This window comes from Aythya ferina, assembly GCF_964211825.1.
Source record: "Aythya ferina genome assembly, chromosome: 1".
NCBI classification, from domain to species: domain Eukaryota; kingdom Metazoa; phylum Chordata; class Aves; order Anseriformes; family Anatidae; genus Aythya; species Aythya ferina.
In genome coordinates this window covers 65,030,847-65,045,020 of record NC_140296.1, presented here as the reverse complement: position 1 = coordinate 65,045,020, position 14,174 = coordinate 65,030,847, and the positions used below count along the sequence as shown (strand labels likewise).

At 42.9% G+C, this 14,174-nt stretch overlaps 1 protein-coding gene across 9 annotated transcripts in view; it reads right to left on the bottom strand.

Annotated features, from left to right (window-relative positions):
• ST6GAL2 (ST6 beta-galactoside alpha-2,6-sialyltransferase 2) overlaps positions 1-14,174 on the bottom strand; it is a 181,217-nt gene that overhangs the window by 43,891 nt on the left and 123,152 nt on the right. For 2 of the 9 annotated variants that reach the window (XM_084504862.1, XM_084504866.1), the window contains exons 1-2: positions 9,081-9,227; positions 8,270-8,335 (exon numbers count right to left, since the gene is read on the bottom strand). The exons of 2 other annotated variants lie outside the window; for them this stretch is intronic. In XM_084504862.1, coding sequence (XP_084360988.1) covers positions 8,270-8,302 — 33 coding nt within the window. In that variant the 5' untranslated portion in view covers positions 8,303-8,335; positions 9,081-9,227. Of the gene's footprint in view, positions 1-8,269; positions 8,336-8,533; positions 8,761-8,925; positions 8,992-9,080; positions 9,250-9,493; positions 9,626-14,174 lie in introns of those variants that run through there. 5 more of the 9 variants (XM_084504865.1, XM_084504870.1, XM_084504864.1 and 2 more) reach the window with 5 other exon arrangements.

The window sequence follows — 14,174 nt, the reverse complement described above, 5'->3', positions numbered from 1 at the left end:
TCAAACTGTGACTCCTTCTTGTATGGATACAGGGCTAATGTTTCTGTCTCACCACATTTGCCTGTACACAGCCATACACCATTTGGCTCCAAGCTAAATGGTGTATGGCTGAAATGCTAAATGCCTTATAAATTTCTGCTTTAAAAAAAAAATAAAATAAAAATCAATAGCAGAAATACAGTTGGCCCGAACAAGAAATAGCAGTGAACAATTAATATGGAATGAGTATCCACTATGCAGAAATATTTCTAAAGGAGAGATTAGCTTTCTATAACAGGCTCCAGTTTTAACCTCCGTAATTTCAACAAAGTAAAACCCAGTCACATGAAATTTCACAGTCACGATCTTGTGCCAAGGAAAGCTTCTCTGGAAAGTTTGAGGTAGATCAGCCAAGGCATCTTGGAGATATGAGAGTTCCAGAAAAGTGAGGTGTTCTACATTTCTTGGACTGTATCCTAATTTTTTTTGGCTCGTCATTACTTAAAAATGGTTGGCCTAGACATTCCAAATTTGCTTGGCTACTACTGGTGCCTTTGACTAGTTGCAGGCTATTTTATTACTAAGTGTGGGTTTGTACAAATTCTGAGCACTGCAGTTGTTAACACCACATGTTGGCTTGTATATACTGTAGGCAAGCCAGTCTGGCCCACTTCAGCCTCCTTCATCACCTCATCAGCTATGCTCAGGAGGCAGTGCCGAAGCTCAAGACCCTTCCCTCAGGTCCAATGGGATGCAAGTACTTGGCTAGACTTTACAGTCTCCATGGGGGAGCTCTGTTTCTCCAGGCTGAAGAGAAATGGTCCAAGGGTGCTTCTAAGCTTTGCCAGTACCAAAGTGCCTCTTGGAAAGCTAAGCACACACCACGCACAGATGGTTTCCTCCCCAGACTTTGTATTGTCTGTTTACCATTCCTTCAATCCTCACTAAGCCTTATTTTCCCCGAGAATATCCCCATAACTCCCAAGTCCCCCCTTCTCCATGGATTACTGATTCAATCTATTTTCCAATTCCACAACAGTTGCAAACTCCTTGCAGGGGTCTGGGTGCTTCTGCAGCTTATTCCCTCTCTTTGCTCTTCTCTCTTGGTTTCCAAGAGTCTCTTACAGACTGGGAGCCGCATACACATAGACACAACATACCTCATTAAACTTCTGGGCAGGAAACCTAGGGGGAAGATCTCAGCCCTCAAGAAACAAATTTCCCCTGAGCAAACTAAAAGCTTTGATGAACCCTGGAAAGATTCTGAGTAAGGAATTTGCTCCTGGTGGGAACTGCTCTGTTCACAATCTTGATTTTGACAACGGAAACTATGGCAACCTCATGCATCTCTTGACACAGCCTTCGGCATGGTCAACTACTTTAAACAATTCTCCGTAATCTTTGATATTTCCTTTGACAATGACTATCACCTACAGAGTCCCCAGGAAAATAAGCAGTGCACAGCTGATCAGTGGCGGAAAACATTAGGACGTTAAAAACACTTCTGAGTGAAGTATGTTTCTACACAGAAAGTACCTCAGTTACAAAGAGGCCTATTCTTTTGGAGATGCACACATGCATGACTCCCATTCATAGGAGCTACGCGAGTGCATTGAAAGCAGAATAGACTTGAAAGTGTCTACATTTACCAAACATTGATCCCACACAGAAGTACCTTTTAAGAATGACATTCTTTGACCTACTGCAACTTACTTTTGCTCTTCAGAAACAAAAGGTTTTGCAACCACCTACATTTAAAGAAGCTGTGATACAAACATGCACACACAAAGTCCATAAAATATAAAAGACAAATAAATAGGAAGAACTGAAGTTTTATCCACACTTTTCATCCAGTTGTGTATTCATCAGAGCTCCTATATATATATATACATATATATATATGTTCTGTCATCTGTTAAATGTGGATAATCAAGGCCAGCCTGGATGAGACTTTGAGCAACCTCATCTAACGGAAACTGTCCCTGCCTATGGCAGGAGGGTTGAAAGTAGATGACCTTTGGTCCCTTCCAACCATTCTATGATTCTCTGATTCTGCCTCAAAGGTTTGGTCTTCTTAGGAAAGACAATGCAAAGCACAGTCAAGTTTATACACAGCCCTGCACTGGATCAGCACAAGCATATGGAGCTCCAAAGAAAGCTGCACGAGGAGGACTTCTCCAATTTCCTAATGAGCTCCTACCAGGAGCTTCCACCCTGCCCTTTGGAAAGATATGCTACCTCACCAGCTTCAGGGGCTGCTGCATGAGCTAATGAAAAGAGCATGAGGAGGATCTGCAGGCAGTTTCCTCCCCACATCAATCCACAGAGGACCAGTCACAGTCTGACCCTAACTTAACACTTGGGCTGTAAACTTACTTAACACTTGTATAAGAATTTATTTTTTCAAACATACTGATGGCAGCATATGGCCCATCGACAGGTTTATTATTATAAGACACTTTTTCCACCAGGTTATAGTCTTTTTTATAAACATATGTTTCAGCACATAATAAAATCCCTAAGAACTGTTTCTGAAACATAATCACTACGCAGGCACAGAAACTACTTTTCAAGGTTTGTCAAGATAATGAAAGAAACAATCTTTTAAGGGACTTCCGGTTTGCTAAGTGTCTTTTCCTAAATGTCTTTTAAATCTAAAGCTACTAAGAGTTATGTATGTTCAAGAAAAGAAAAAGGAAAAAGGAAAAAAAAAATCACCACTTTGTCAAAGTAATCATTTTTATATTTAGTAAAACTTCTCCATTCTTCAAGCAGACCTTTAAACTGTGCTTTAAATCAGAACACATGTTTTATGGGTGAATGATAAGCTTCTGGGAAAAGGTGACATATTATAAAGCAAATGTCAACATCACACAGCTACCGTCATGCAAACTCATCAGTGTAAAACCGCTCTTCATATTCCGTGCCCTTCAGCAGCGCTAGTACAAGGTCTGTGTGTGGAGCCAACGTAGTCAGATCACGGCCTTGCAGCCCCATATACTGTGTTATATCCAAGTTAAATGTTTAAAAGCATGTCACTATTTGATTTTCCCATAAATCACATCTGTGTTCTTAAGAAATGATGCTTGTTTATGCAGATATAATGCAATTTCTCTGCTAGTACTAAAGATTTTAGAAAGACTCTATACTGTACAGTGCTTTCTTCAATAACAACAGTACACTTTTTTTCCCCCCCAATAAATTCCTGCATTCCTCTTATTCTTAGCACTTCTTCTATAATGCCTTGTGACATACTTAGCCCAAGCAGGCTTTGTTTTAAAACCAACTTCTTCAATATATCAGAATATGACCTAACGCATGTATGCTTCCCAAGAGATTTGCTTCCTACCATCCAACTTTATTGTCTCCTGTTGAAAAGAGCCTGTAGCTGGAATACGAACGAGAAATCACATATGTCTAGATCCAAAGCCTACCTAAATTCAGTGTGAGACCTCTAACTGAATTTAGGGGAAAAGGGATCAGGCCTCGAGTTTGCTGAAGACACTTAAGGCTTTCTAGACTATACAGTAGAAGATGTCAAATACTCCTTAAGTGCTTGAAAATATTTTGCAACCCATGTCAACATTTCATTGGTATTTATTATATACGTGGGAATACTGAGCACTTGTTTTGTTTGCTTGTTTTTTCCCTCCCACAATGATAGCCACCATAAAACATAGGTGTTTAAAGACACTGGAAAACATAATCAGTCACTAGGACATTTGAAGTTTAAACAAAGAAAAAAAAAACAAACATTTTTTTATCATAGGCATACTGTTATAATTGGCATGCATGAGCATACATTCAAAGGAAACTCATTTGTTAAAATTAATCACTGACTTCTCAGGCAATTTGTCAGTAACTACGATCAAGTCTGTACATGATTAGCTTCACTGGGAGATACGATGTGCCCTCTAAAATGCTTCCACAGGGTGACACCCAAAACCCGTGGAGGCTTTGAAGAGTCTGCAAGCAACTTCAGCTGGGACCTGATCAGGAGCCAGGACCTGATCGACTCGGCTGTGCGCTCTACTTCTTTCTGCTTTTACGGATTAAGCCTTTATAGGAGAGACAGGCTAACAGTGCCAGCAATAAAATGCACTCTCTCCACAAGCAGACGGAGCACGATTAGCAATCACACTTCCCTGTGCTGGAAGTGTTTGGAAACACTTAACTGGCAGGATGGTTTTTAGGCTAAGATGAGGCATGATGTGCTTGTTAGCCACCCTAACGAGTCCTTCGACAAGGGGGCTGGCTCTGCTCAGCTAATTGCGACGGCTGCTTCAGTGCTGCGGAAACCTGTCTATTAGAAACCACATTTCACAGGTGACTGAACAACCATCAGATGGTAGCAGCTTTCATTTGTTACTGACCCGCATTCACTGCCTCAGCCTCAGGGTGGAAGGCACAATCTCCCCTTACTAGCTCAGAGCTGAACAAGTCCTCCATGCATAGTGAATTATAAAATGTCAACAATATTTTCCAGATTTGCAAGGTATTGCATTGAAACAGTGTTTTGAACTAGCATATTACCAAGGAACCAGTCTGATGTTTTCTATAAAGAAGACTTTGTGGATGCATTTTACTCATAAAATGTCAAATTCTGCATTTCTTGGTGATGCAAATACCTGAAGAATGAGGGCACTTTGGACTGTTATTATAGAATACATCATTGCATATCTATAGACTAAGGGTGTTTACTCCAGTCCCTGTCCTTCACGGAGAGCATCACAGAGGTGAACAGACTTGGTCTTTTGTAGAGAGAGGGTTGGAGTCTTTGTTGAGGAACAGACATGACAGTGACCAGACCAAAATTTATCCTTCCAGTGATGGACTGAAAAGCAACTCCACTATCAAAATTAAGAAGAAAACTTAGCATAGCAGAGTTACCTTAAACTGAGGATCCTATAAAGATCTCATAACAAATTTTACACTCTTTGGACCCTTGGCTCCTTGAATGACACAACGGATTCACAAAGCTGCGGAACAAACCACCACATGTCACCAAGTCCTCTACACCTGGTTGGTTACTTATCTTCCACCCAGACCGACACATAGCACAGGGGAAGAAGAAACTCTACTTTTCCCAGTTAACAGCCATTTGGTTCACATGATTTTGTGTTCAGTCTCCAGAGAGCACTCACAGCCACTTCACAACTCTAGCTATAAAACATCCTAATCTCCTATAGATTTATACTATTTAATACAACAAACAGTGGATTGCACAAAACCTGTGGTGAATCCTGCCACTATGACAACTGCAGATCTATACAATGAATAACATTTACTTTTCTTTACATTTAGATCTCTGAAGTGAAACCTTCCAGAAAGCACAATGTAGTAACACAGACATCCAGCTGTAAAGTCGCATCTTCAATTAAATGTAACAGCACTAAGGACCAACACATCCCAGAGCCCAGCGCTGCTGCACTCTCTCAGCTCCCACTGAATTTTTGGCAGTCTTTGGCAGCGTAGAAGATTTGGCCTCTCCAAAGCGACTGGCGTCGAAAAGGGCTTTGAAGGCCTGTAGACAAACAGGCTCTGTCACAGCATCTGTTAGGAGCAAGTTCCCAAGGTCAAGGACCCTCATCAAGAATACTGACAACAGCTCCCTGACATTTAACTCTCCCAGCATTTATCCCTCCAGAAACAGCCAATCTTTGTAAAATGTATACAACAAACATAATGATTTTGGCATGCGTTGCCCTCAGGGCCAAGTATTGAAGCACTGTTTATAATCTACATACAATTTTCAGGCCAAATAAAAATAAAGCTGAATTTCTTTTCAACATTGTTTTTCTTCAGAACGTTACTGATCAAGAAAAAACGTTTTTCAGTGCTTGCACCACAGAAAAGACTGGATCTGAAATATAAAATAGTCATGAGACTTCCACCTAGTATCAGTTTTGTTTTTTTTTTTTTTCCTCTACATTATTCTCAGATATAATATGGTAGTTTTATTCAGCTTTTCACATAGCCTTGGTACCCTAAATATGGCAGAATGAGTTCTGCTGGAGGAAGACTGCATTTATTACGAAATTAATATATGCAATGAAACACATGAATAAGGGTTTGCTGTATCCAAGCCCTTTACTGTAAATTCTTCATGGAACAGATTTCGTTCTATGCTGCTACTTTTACATTCTTAAAATAATTTTCAAGATACAGAACACCACTGGAAGAAATAGTTTTAACTTCATTACTGTATTACTACCAACAAGATCAGACAGCAACTAACTTATTTTTCGTTACTCAAATTGGAAATGTAGTGGCACAACTGCAAGTGAGAACCTAAAAAGTGCAAAATTCAGAAAAAAACCATGCATGCAGCTGCTCCAAAAATAACCATAGTCAGATAAAAGTCTGAAAGCAATTATTTTGACTGAATATTGTACACAGACCACTGCACTAAGCTTCTATAATTAAACAAGACAAAAGGTCATATGGTGCCTAACAAACCATTTACTACATTAATTATATTCAAGTGTGGCAGCCTAATGCTTCATAATAACTAACAACAAGGGAAATAATTTAAAGAAAAGTATCTGATGCTGTAAATTTTCTTTTCCATTCATCAGTACCAATGCTACTAGCTAGTCTTTCTAGTACACTTCAAAAGCACAAAAGGGATGCTGCTTAGTGTCAGGAAGAGCTTTTTAAGGGTTGTAAACCTTTGCTCAGAGGAACCCAGCAGTCTTACTCGACAGAAATTATTTCTGCACTACAAAAGTAGAAGTAATGCCAGATTTTGCATTCCTTGAATTGAGTCCCCTATGCCTTTGTTCCAAAGTTACTGGGTTACAGGAGTGCTTTTTTTTTTTTTTGTAGCAGTAACAGCATCTCAACAGACCTTCACAAATCTCAGTTTTATTTCTGACTGTGTTCCCCAGATTTGCCTTCACACTGATCACAAATCATGCATATACATCTGCAATATTAACAGTATTTGCAGCAATTTCTCATCAAGATAATTAATATTAGAGGGGTACTTAATATATTTTGGCTTCTTGTAATGCCATTAGTAGCTAAATACGAGGAAAAGGAGCCAACACCATATGCCCAAATAGTTCAATGCGGACTGACAGCCAATTGCTTAGTAAATACAGAAAAGTGCCCAGAACACAGTCTGAAAATTACTGCAGAGAGATTTGCATACAACTTCTGATGGAAAAGAAGTATTGCAAAAACTCACGTAAAAAACAACATCCTCTATTATTATATACAGTAACTTACACACACAGCATCAATTTGGAATACAATCATTAGGATACTATCAACAGTTTGGTGGGTTTTTCTTATTTAATTTCATTAATCTGAAATAAAAAACAACAACAAAAAAATCTATAGGACTAGAATTATTTTCTATTTTGCTTACATTTTTAAAATAGTATATCCAGGTTTATTTATACACAACTCTGTGTTTAATCCAAGAGTGCATAGGAAACAATCACTGTGAAGATTTCAAAGGACAGAGATAAGGTGAACATGCTTATAATTTCCTATGTTTCTACTGGAATACTTATGTATGCAAACCCAACATCCTTTTTAAGTTCATTTTGTAAAGTTTTTGTAATACTTTCCCTGGTTGCTTGGCCTTTCTTTTCCTTTCCTCAGCAGGAAAGGCATCACAAAACATAGACGTTGAGGTCTGCAACTTTGCAACAAACCTCTAACATTTTGTACACATCCCCCAACCCTGAATGTGCAGTATGGACAATGCTGGGAAATCCTGTCCTCTGCCGAGATGAACTGTAGAAGAAAAAAAGAGTTTTCTTAGTGCCCATCAGGAGTTGTGAAGGTCATAAACTCCATCACAGAAGACTTCTGCCTACAAATAGGTGAAAGTCTGCACTTACAGGATCTCAAACCCAGCACTTTCACAGCAAATGGGAAGTGAAGCTGAGGTCTGCCAGGATGTACCTTTGTGTTTGAATACACAGGCAGGACCTCACCTCCAGACTCTCCGAGACCAATTTCATCACATCTTCCAGCAGTGCAACTTTCAGTCTTAGCAAGACACACACTAAACCAGCAGGTAACCACCACAGCATTTCCAGTCAAATCATCACAAAAGCAAATCTGAAGGAAAAAGATACTTAAATACCTCTAAACTGGATTTAAAGTTTAAAAGTATATCTATACTCTTAGAAAATTTGCAAAAGCTTCATCTTTAAATGCAAAAATTCTTTCCCCCTGCCCAAAAGCCCCCCCCCCCAACCTTATCAAAATGAGCTGAATTACTTTTCAGTGAGCTTTCCAAGACAAATATAAATATATGTATGAGAATTACCTGGATGCAGACACCACGCCTGGAAAGTTTCATTGCAAAGGGTTAAAGTTCAGAAAGTTTGCAAGACTGAAAAAGGAAAAGCAGATTGAAAAGCTAGCAAAAACCTTAACCTTGAGGTCTGATGCTGCCTCCAGCCTATTACTTAATATTTCTTCCTAGATGAAGAAATGAGATGACTAAATCTTACTCCAACGGTTATCAAGTAACATACTCAAATGAGTAAGCTGGCAAATTTTATTTGCAGTACTAAGTGAAACACATTACCATGACAGAATAAACCACAAATGATAGTGGAGCATTAGAGAAGATAATGTTCCCAGTAAAATATACAAGCAGTCCACAAAAGTGATCTATGTTGCTTATTAGAGGTAAATTCAAAGAAACGTTATTTTTTCCTCTGAGGATATCGATTTTTATATGCTAATACGATTGCTAACTACTTATAAGCGCGATCTGCACAAGCAAACGTAGAACTAATTAAAAAAGCCCTGAAAAAGCAACCGCAAGAAAAGGTCTCATTGAGATTCCTGGAAAGCACCGCTTCCCCAAACACATCTATTCAAGCCCTTTAAGCAGGCGAGCCCTTCCCCAAAACACACCCCGCACGCTCCCCGCCTGAAAACTGTTAGAGCCAAGAAGCCACCGAGCCGTGCCACCTCCAGTCCCTATGGCTGCGCGGAGAGGGTTTTCCTCCCTCCCAGCGAAAGGCTGCGGAGCAGAAACCCTCCCCCTTCGGAATAAAACCCCAAAAAACACCACGAAGCTGACAAAGCACCAGAAGTGCCCTCCTCCCGGGGGTGCCCCCACGTACCTCCGGGGGCGCTCGGGGCGTTGCGGGGCGCTGCCCCCCGAGGCTCAGCAGCAGCAGTGGGAGCAGGAGCAGCAGCAGGAGGAGCAGCAGCAGCTTCCCACAAGTTGCCGCTCCCCCCGCATGCTGGTGGCCGCCGCACGCACAAAGCGCAGGGGCTTGGGGAGGGAAGGGGGGGGGGGGGGGCGGCGGCGGGCGGCACCCCCGCTCCCCCCGCATCGCGACGGAGGTGACACGGGGGGCTCACGGCGGCACCGCCCCCCCCTCCCTCCATCCCTCCTTCCCACCCACCCGCCCGCTCTCGGGAGCCGCCCCCCGCAAGAGGCCGGCCCCCCTCCCGAGCACCCCCTTCGTTCCCGGCCCCTCCCGGCATGGGGACCCCTTCCCTTTGCTCTCCCCCCCCCCCCCGCTGTTACCTTTGGATGGGGAGGGGGCGGCTCGGGGGGGCTGCCCCGGGGCCGTGCCGTGCCGCGCCGCCCGGCCTCATTGTTCGGGGAGGGGGCGGCCCCCGGCGGGAGGGGCCGGGCGCTGCGGTGAAGGGGATGGGGGGGCACCTTCCCTTGCCCCGGGGTTGGGGGGGACAGCGCTGAGCTTTTGGGGGGCCGTGGCGGAGGAGCTGGAGGCGGCCGAGCTGCCGCCGGGGCTCCCGAGGAGGGCGCGGTGGGAGGGAGGCGAGCGGGCGGGGGCCGGGCCGGCAGCGAAGCCCCCCCTCCGCATCGGGGAGATGGCAATGGGGGGCTTAGGAGGGCTGTGGGGGGCTTAGGGAGACCGGGATGGAAAGTTGGTGGCACCCCGAGCCGGGGAGATGGGGCTCCCGCAGCTTCAATCGGCTTCGGCTCTTTAAGGTTAGGCTGCGTTAATTAAAGGGAATTATTTGAAGCCCAAAGGTCTCCCGAGAAGAACCGCCTTAACCCGCTCGTAAAAGCGGCGAGGAAAAACAAGGCAGCACCCGGCCGCCAGATCCGCGAGCACAAAGGAAACGAGGGATCAAGTAGGTGGTAAAGGGGCTGCGGGAAATCCGCGCTCCCACCGCTGCTCCCGCACGGCACCCATCGCCCCTGCTCTACTCGCAGCGCCGGGGAGGACGAGAAATGTTCGCAGTGCAATTGTTGCTATCCCTTCTCAGCTTGCTGAGCATCTAAAAATACCCTGGAGCATAGTTGGCTGCCTTTGTTTAGATCGACTCGGGTTTTACTTAGGCTACTCCAAGGAAGTTTTCACCTAGGAGTAATCAGCACAATGCTTCGATAACCTTCATTGTGCCGGATCTAAGCTTTAAGAAGTGGCCGGGTAACAGGTAATCAGGTAATGCCACTCTGACTCTCACTGTGCCCATATTTGCTGAGAGTAAGATGAGCAGAACAACGTCCCTGCAAAAGGCATGCCTTCAAAGCATGGAAACAAGTGCTGAAACAGACACAAATAGTACTAAAGCGAAAAAAAAAAAAAAAAAAAAAAAAAAAAAAAGCAGTTAGCTAAACTGAGATGTAACTTCAGAAATAGAAGACACAAAGATGTGAAAGAAAAACACGATCAGGAATGGGTTAACATTTAAAAAAAAAAATGGTTGTAGAAATAATGCTCCACGCCAAAAGCAAATAGTGACTGTAAATCCCAGAGAAGTTCATCCACTTATTTATTCCATTTAAGTGGGAAGTTTCATGAATTGCAAAGCAATTAATGAATAAAAATGACATTATTTTTTTTCCTCTCAGCCTAGGACATTGGCAAAACAAATTTCAAACCTGGAGCTAATTTCTTCTAAACTATAAAAATCCTAATCCATTGGTGTGACAAATGATGTGATACAACTGGTTTGATTGTCTCACATAAGTGAGATAGGACTGAAACAGACTGCGATGTAGCAATATGTACAGATTGGTGCTATGTATGCATTGCTGCTTGAGGGATATCCCTGAATACCATTCCTTCAGAAATCTAAATTTATAAACATAACCAGCAATTAAGTAATAGAATTTTTTTCCCCCAGGCTTGCTGCATCTATCTATAAAACAATGTGCTGGCTCATACAATAAACCACAGGCACAAGTTTTAAGAAAGTAAAAGGTAGATACTGCTCACTCTTTTTAAAATTATTATTTAATTATTTTTTTTGAAGGAAGAATCTAAATTTGTAGAACTCCACAGACTTTCCCATCTGTTACTATTTAAAAATGTGCAGTTCTTTAATGGCTCATTTTTAATAGACAGGTGAAATAGAATTCCAGTTTGGAGTAGAATGTAAATGAATAGCATAAATTAAGTGAGCATTAGAGGAAAGCCAGTAGTGCTAAGATATTCTACATGGGAGACTAAGATTAAACACTATCAGGAGAGCTTGTCACCCAAAGACTCCCCTCTCTGAGCAAATGACTTCCAGAATGGGCTCTTGGATCGGTGACAGATAGTGCTGGTTGAGCACAATTTGTATTGACTGCAGTGGGAGCTCTACCTACACATCTAAACGTAAAATTTATCTGCAGGAGGCAGGTGGAGTTAGTCTGCAGTCCGCGAAGGTTTGCTTTTGCCTTTGACATTTCGCTTTTAGCTTAGACTCTGAACTCCAGAATGGGAGAGAGCGTGGCATCCGGTATTTCTCACCATTGGCCTGATTCTGTCTTCCAATAGAGTGATGTAATTAAGAACAACTTCCCTGGAAATCAGGAGAGTGAACAGGGCTAAGGTCGGTGAGATCAGCATCAGGCCCCAGTGATGCTGGAGCAGCCCGTGGAGCAGTTTGAGATTTGGGGACAAAGTAATTGCTGGAGAGTCCCAGGTGGCAAAGAATTTGCTTTCACATGTTCACAGCTTGAGGAATTTGTCTTTTATATAAATTGATAACAATGGGGTAAAGTTATGCACAGATGCTGTTGCTTTGTTACTGAGTTTAACAACTGGTATAAGTGCATCTATCATTTTGTTTTGTTACCGTGTTAGAGCAATGCATATAAATAAAGGGGATAAATAACCCGATTCACCACGGGTAAGAGTCCCAGTATATTAAAATCTGTGACACGGAGAAAGCTTTCGCCTCTCCTGGAAAAAGTTTTATAACATTTCTTTGCAGTCATCATTTAAACTGGCAGGGTACAGTACACAAAGATCCTTAAAACCCTTGCACAGACTCATTCGGCCTTGTCAAAATACTTCCATGGTGAATATGGCTCCAATGAAGTACAGGGGAATTTTTCTATTGACTTTACCAAAGTGAAGTTTCACCCAAGTAGTTGCTATTTTATTTTAGAACTATTCTGGCTTTGGACAAAAGAGGTGCTCTTAAAGTTGTGAGTAAGAACCCACAGACCTCACACTGCCCGTTTGTCACAATTCCCCAAGAGTTTTCTGCCATTCATCCCTGATGGGATGCATGTGTCCTGGTTTGCTGCTCTGTTTCTGCAAACCCTGAAACGGCCTGGGGGTGCACGCCAGCCCTGTTTGAGTTGGGAAGGACGGAGCACAACAGCACAACACAGCCTGATTCCTTTATCATCCCCAGAGGTGGCAAGTCTTCAAGTCCTTCAGCATCACTGCTGCAGGGCATGGCTCTTCTGGCCGGGCATCGCCTTCCTGCTGTGCCCATCCTGTGGGACACTGGGATCCTTGTTAGCACTCATCTGCCCTCTGTGTCTTATCATCAGGTATGTTTTTAACAAACTGCAGGTACTGCTGCTAGCTTCTGTGCACCTCAGGCGCATTTTGGTGTTGCGGTTGCTCAGATGCGGATGTGGATTTAGGAACAGAGCCTACTGAGCTCAATTAGCAGCTATCCCTTAGGAGGGAGCGTGGCCTGGTTTCTTTTCCTCATACCATGTTGTGGAAGATGACTGGTAGAATTGCTTTCACTCAAAAAAAAAAAAAAAAAGAAAAAAGAAAAAAGCCATTTTTGCCCTTCAGAAGCATCCTGATGAAATTCTCATGGGCTCACTGGCTTAGTTTTAGATGCGTGCATGTGTCTGGCTGGGCTCAGGGTTGTTCTTGCACCCTGCCTGAAGGGCATTGGTGCATGTACAGGGTGTTTCTAAGCACTCCCATCTCTCTGTACAAAACAGATGGGGAAAAAAAAAAGAAGGGGAAGGTGCTTGCCAGCATGACATAGGTCATCTCTGAAGGAAACGTGTATCCTGTTGCATGTGCAGCCCAGTTACAGGCCGGTGTTCATTCCAAGGTGCAGTAGGAAATGCAGCAGGAGTGGACTCAGAGCCTTCCAACGAGTGTAAGCTGCACTATCTCTGAAGCAGCCCTGGGACTCAGAGATATCAGGGATATTACTTCTTTCTAGTTTTCTCTCTCTTGAGGAAAAGCATTAACTTACTGCTGGCCTGACCTGTATTAATAAATAATTCTTATATTTCAGTACTGGCTCAAGAGTGGAAGCTGGTAAGAAGCTCACAGCCTATTATTTGCTTTACACTCCCCTGTATTTGCCCTAGGCAAGAAGCATGAACTTCCATGACCACAGCGTGGACTTTCAGACAGACCAGGGTCACCTCTCCATTTGTTTACCCACTTGCACAGCTGCATAGGTTGAGCCATAGCCTATTTCTCTGATTTCTCTCTGTCAAGGAGCTGGATTCATAAGAGATGACAAAAAAATGAAACGAAAAGACAAAGATAACAGGCCTGTCTTCAGCCCAGATTTTCTGCCAATTTCTGTATTATATCAGAAGTCATCCCCATGTTTTGTAAAAGTTGAGCTTCAGTTGCATTTTGCTGCTAAAAGGGTTGAGGGTTTCCATGTCAGCAGGGCTGGGAGCTCCCTCTGGTGCTCCATCCCACTGACCCCAGCTGACATCCTCCAAACTCCGTAGGCAGAGTCAGGCAGGAAAAGCCACAAACATTATAAAGCTCCATCTTTCATATTAACTTATCACAAAGCCTTCATGAGCAAAAGAGTGTAGCATCCCAAGGATAAATGCAGCAAAACATTCCTGAAGTCTGGTTGCTTTGATGAACTCTGACAATGCTCTCATACACCTTTCTGCTGAAGGTCTGGAAGTTTCTCTTTCCCACCATTATTATTAATAGGATTGTGCCTTGATTCCTTGTTGTTTTCAATACAAGATTAGGACACTAAAATAACTTGCAGCCTTTAGACAT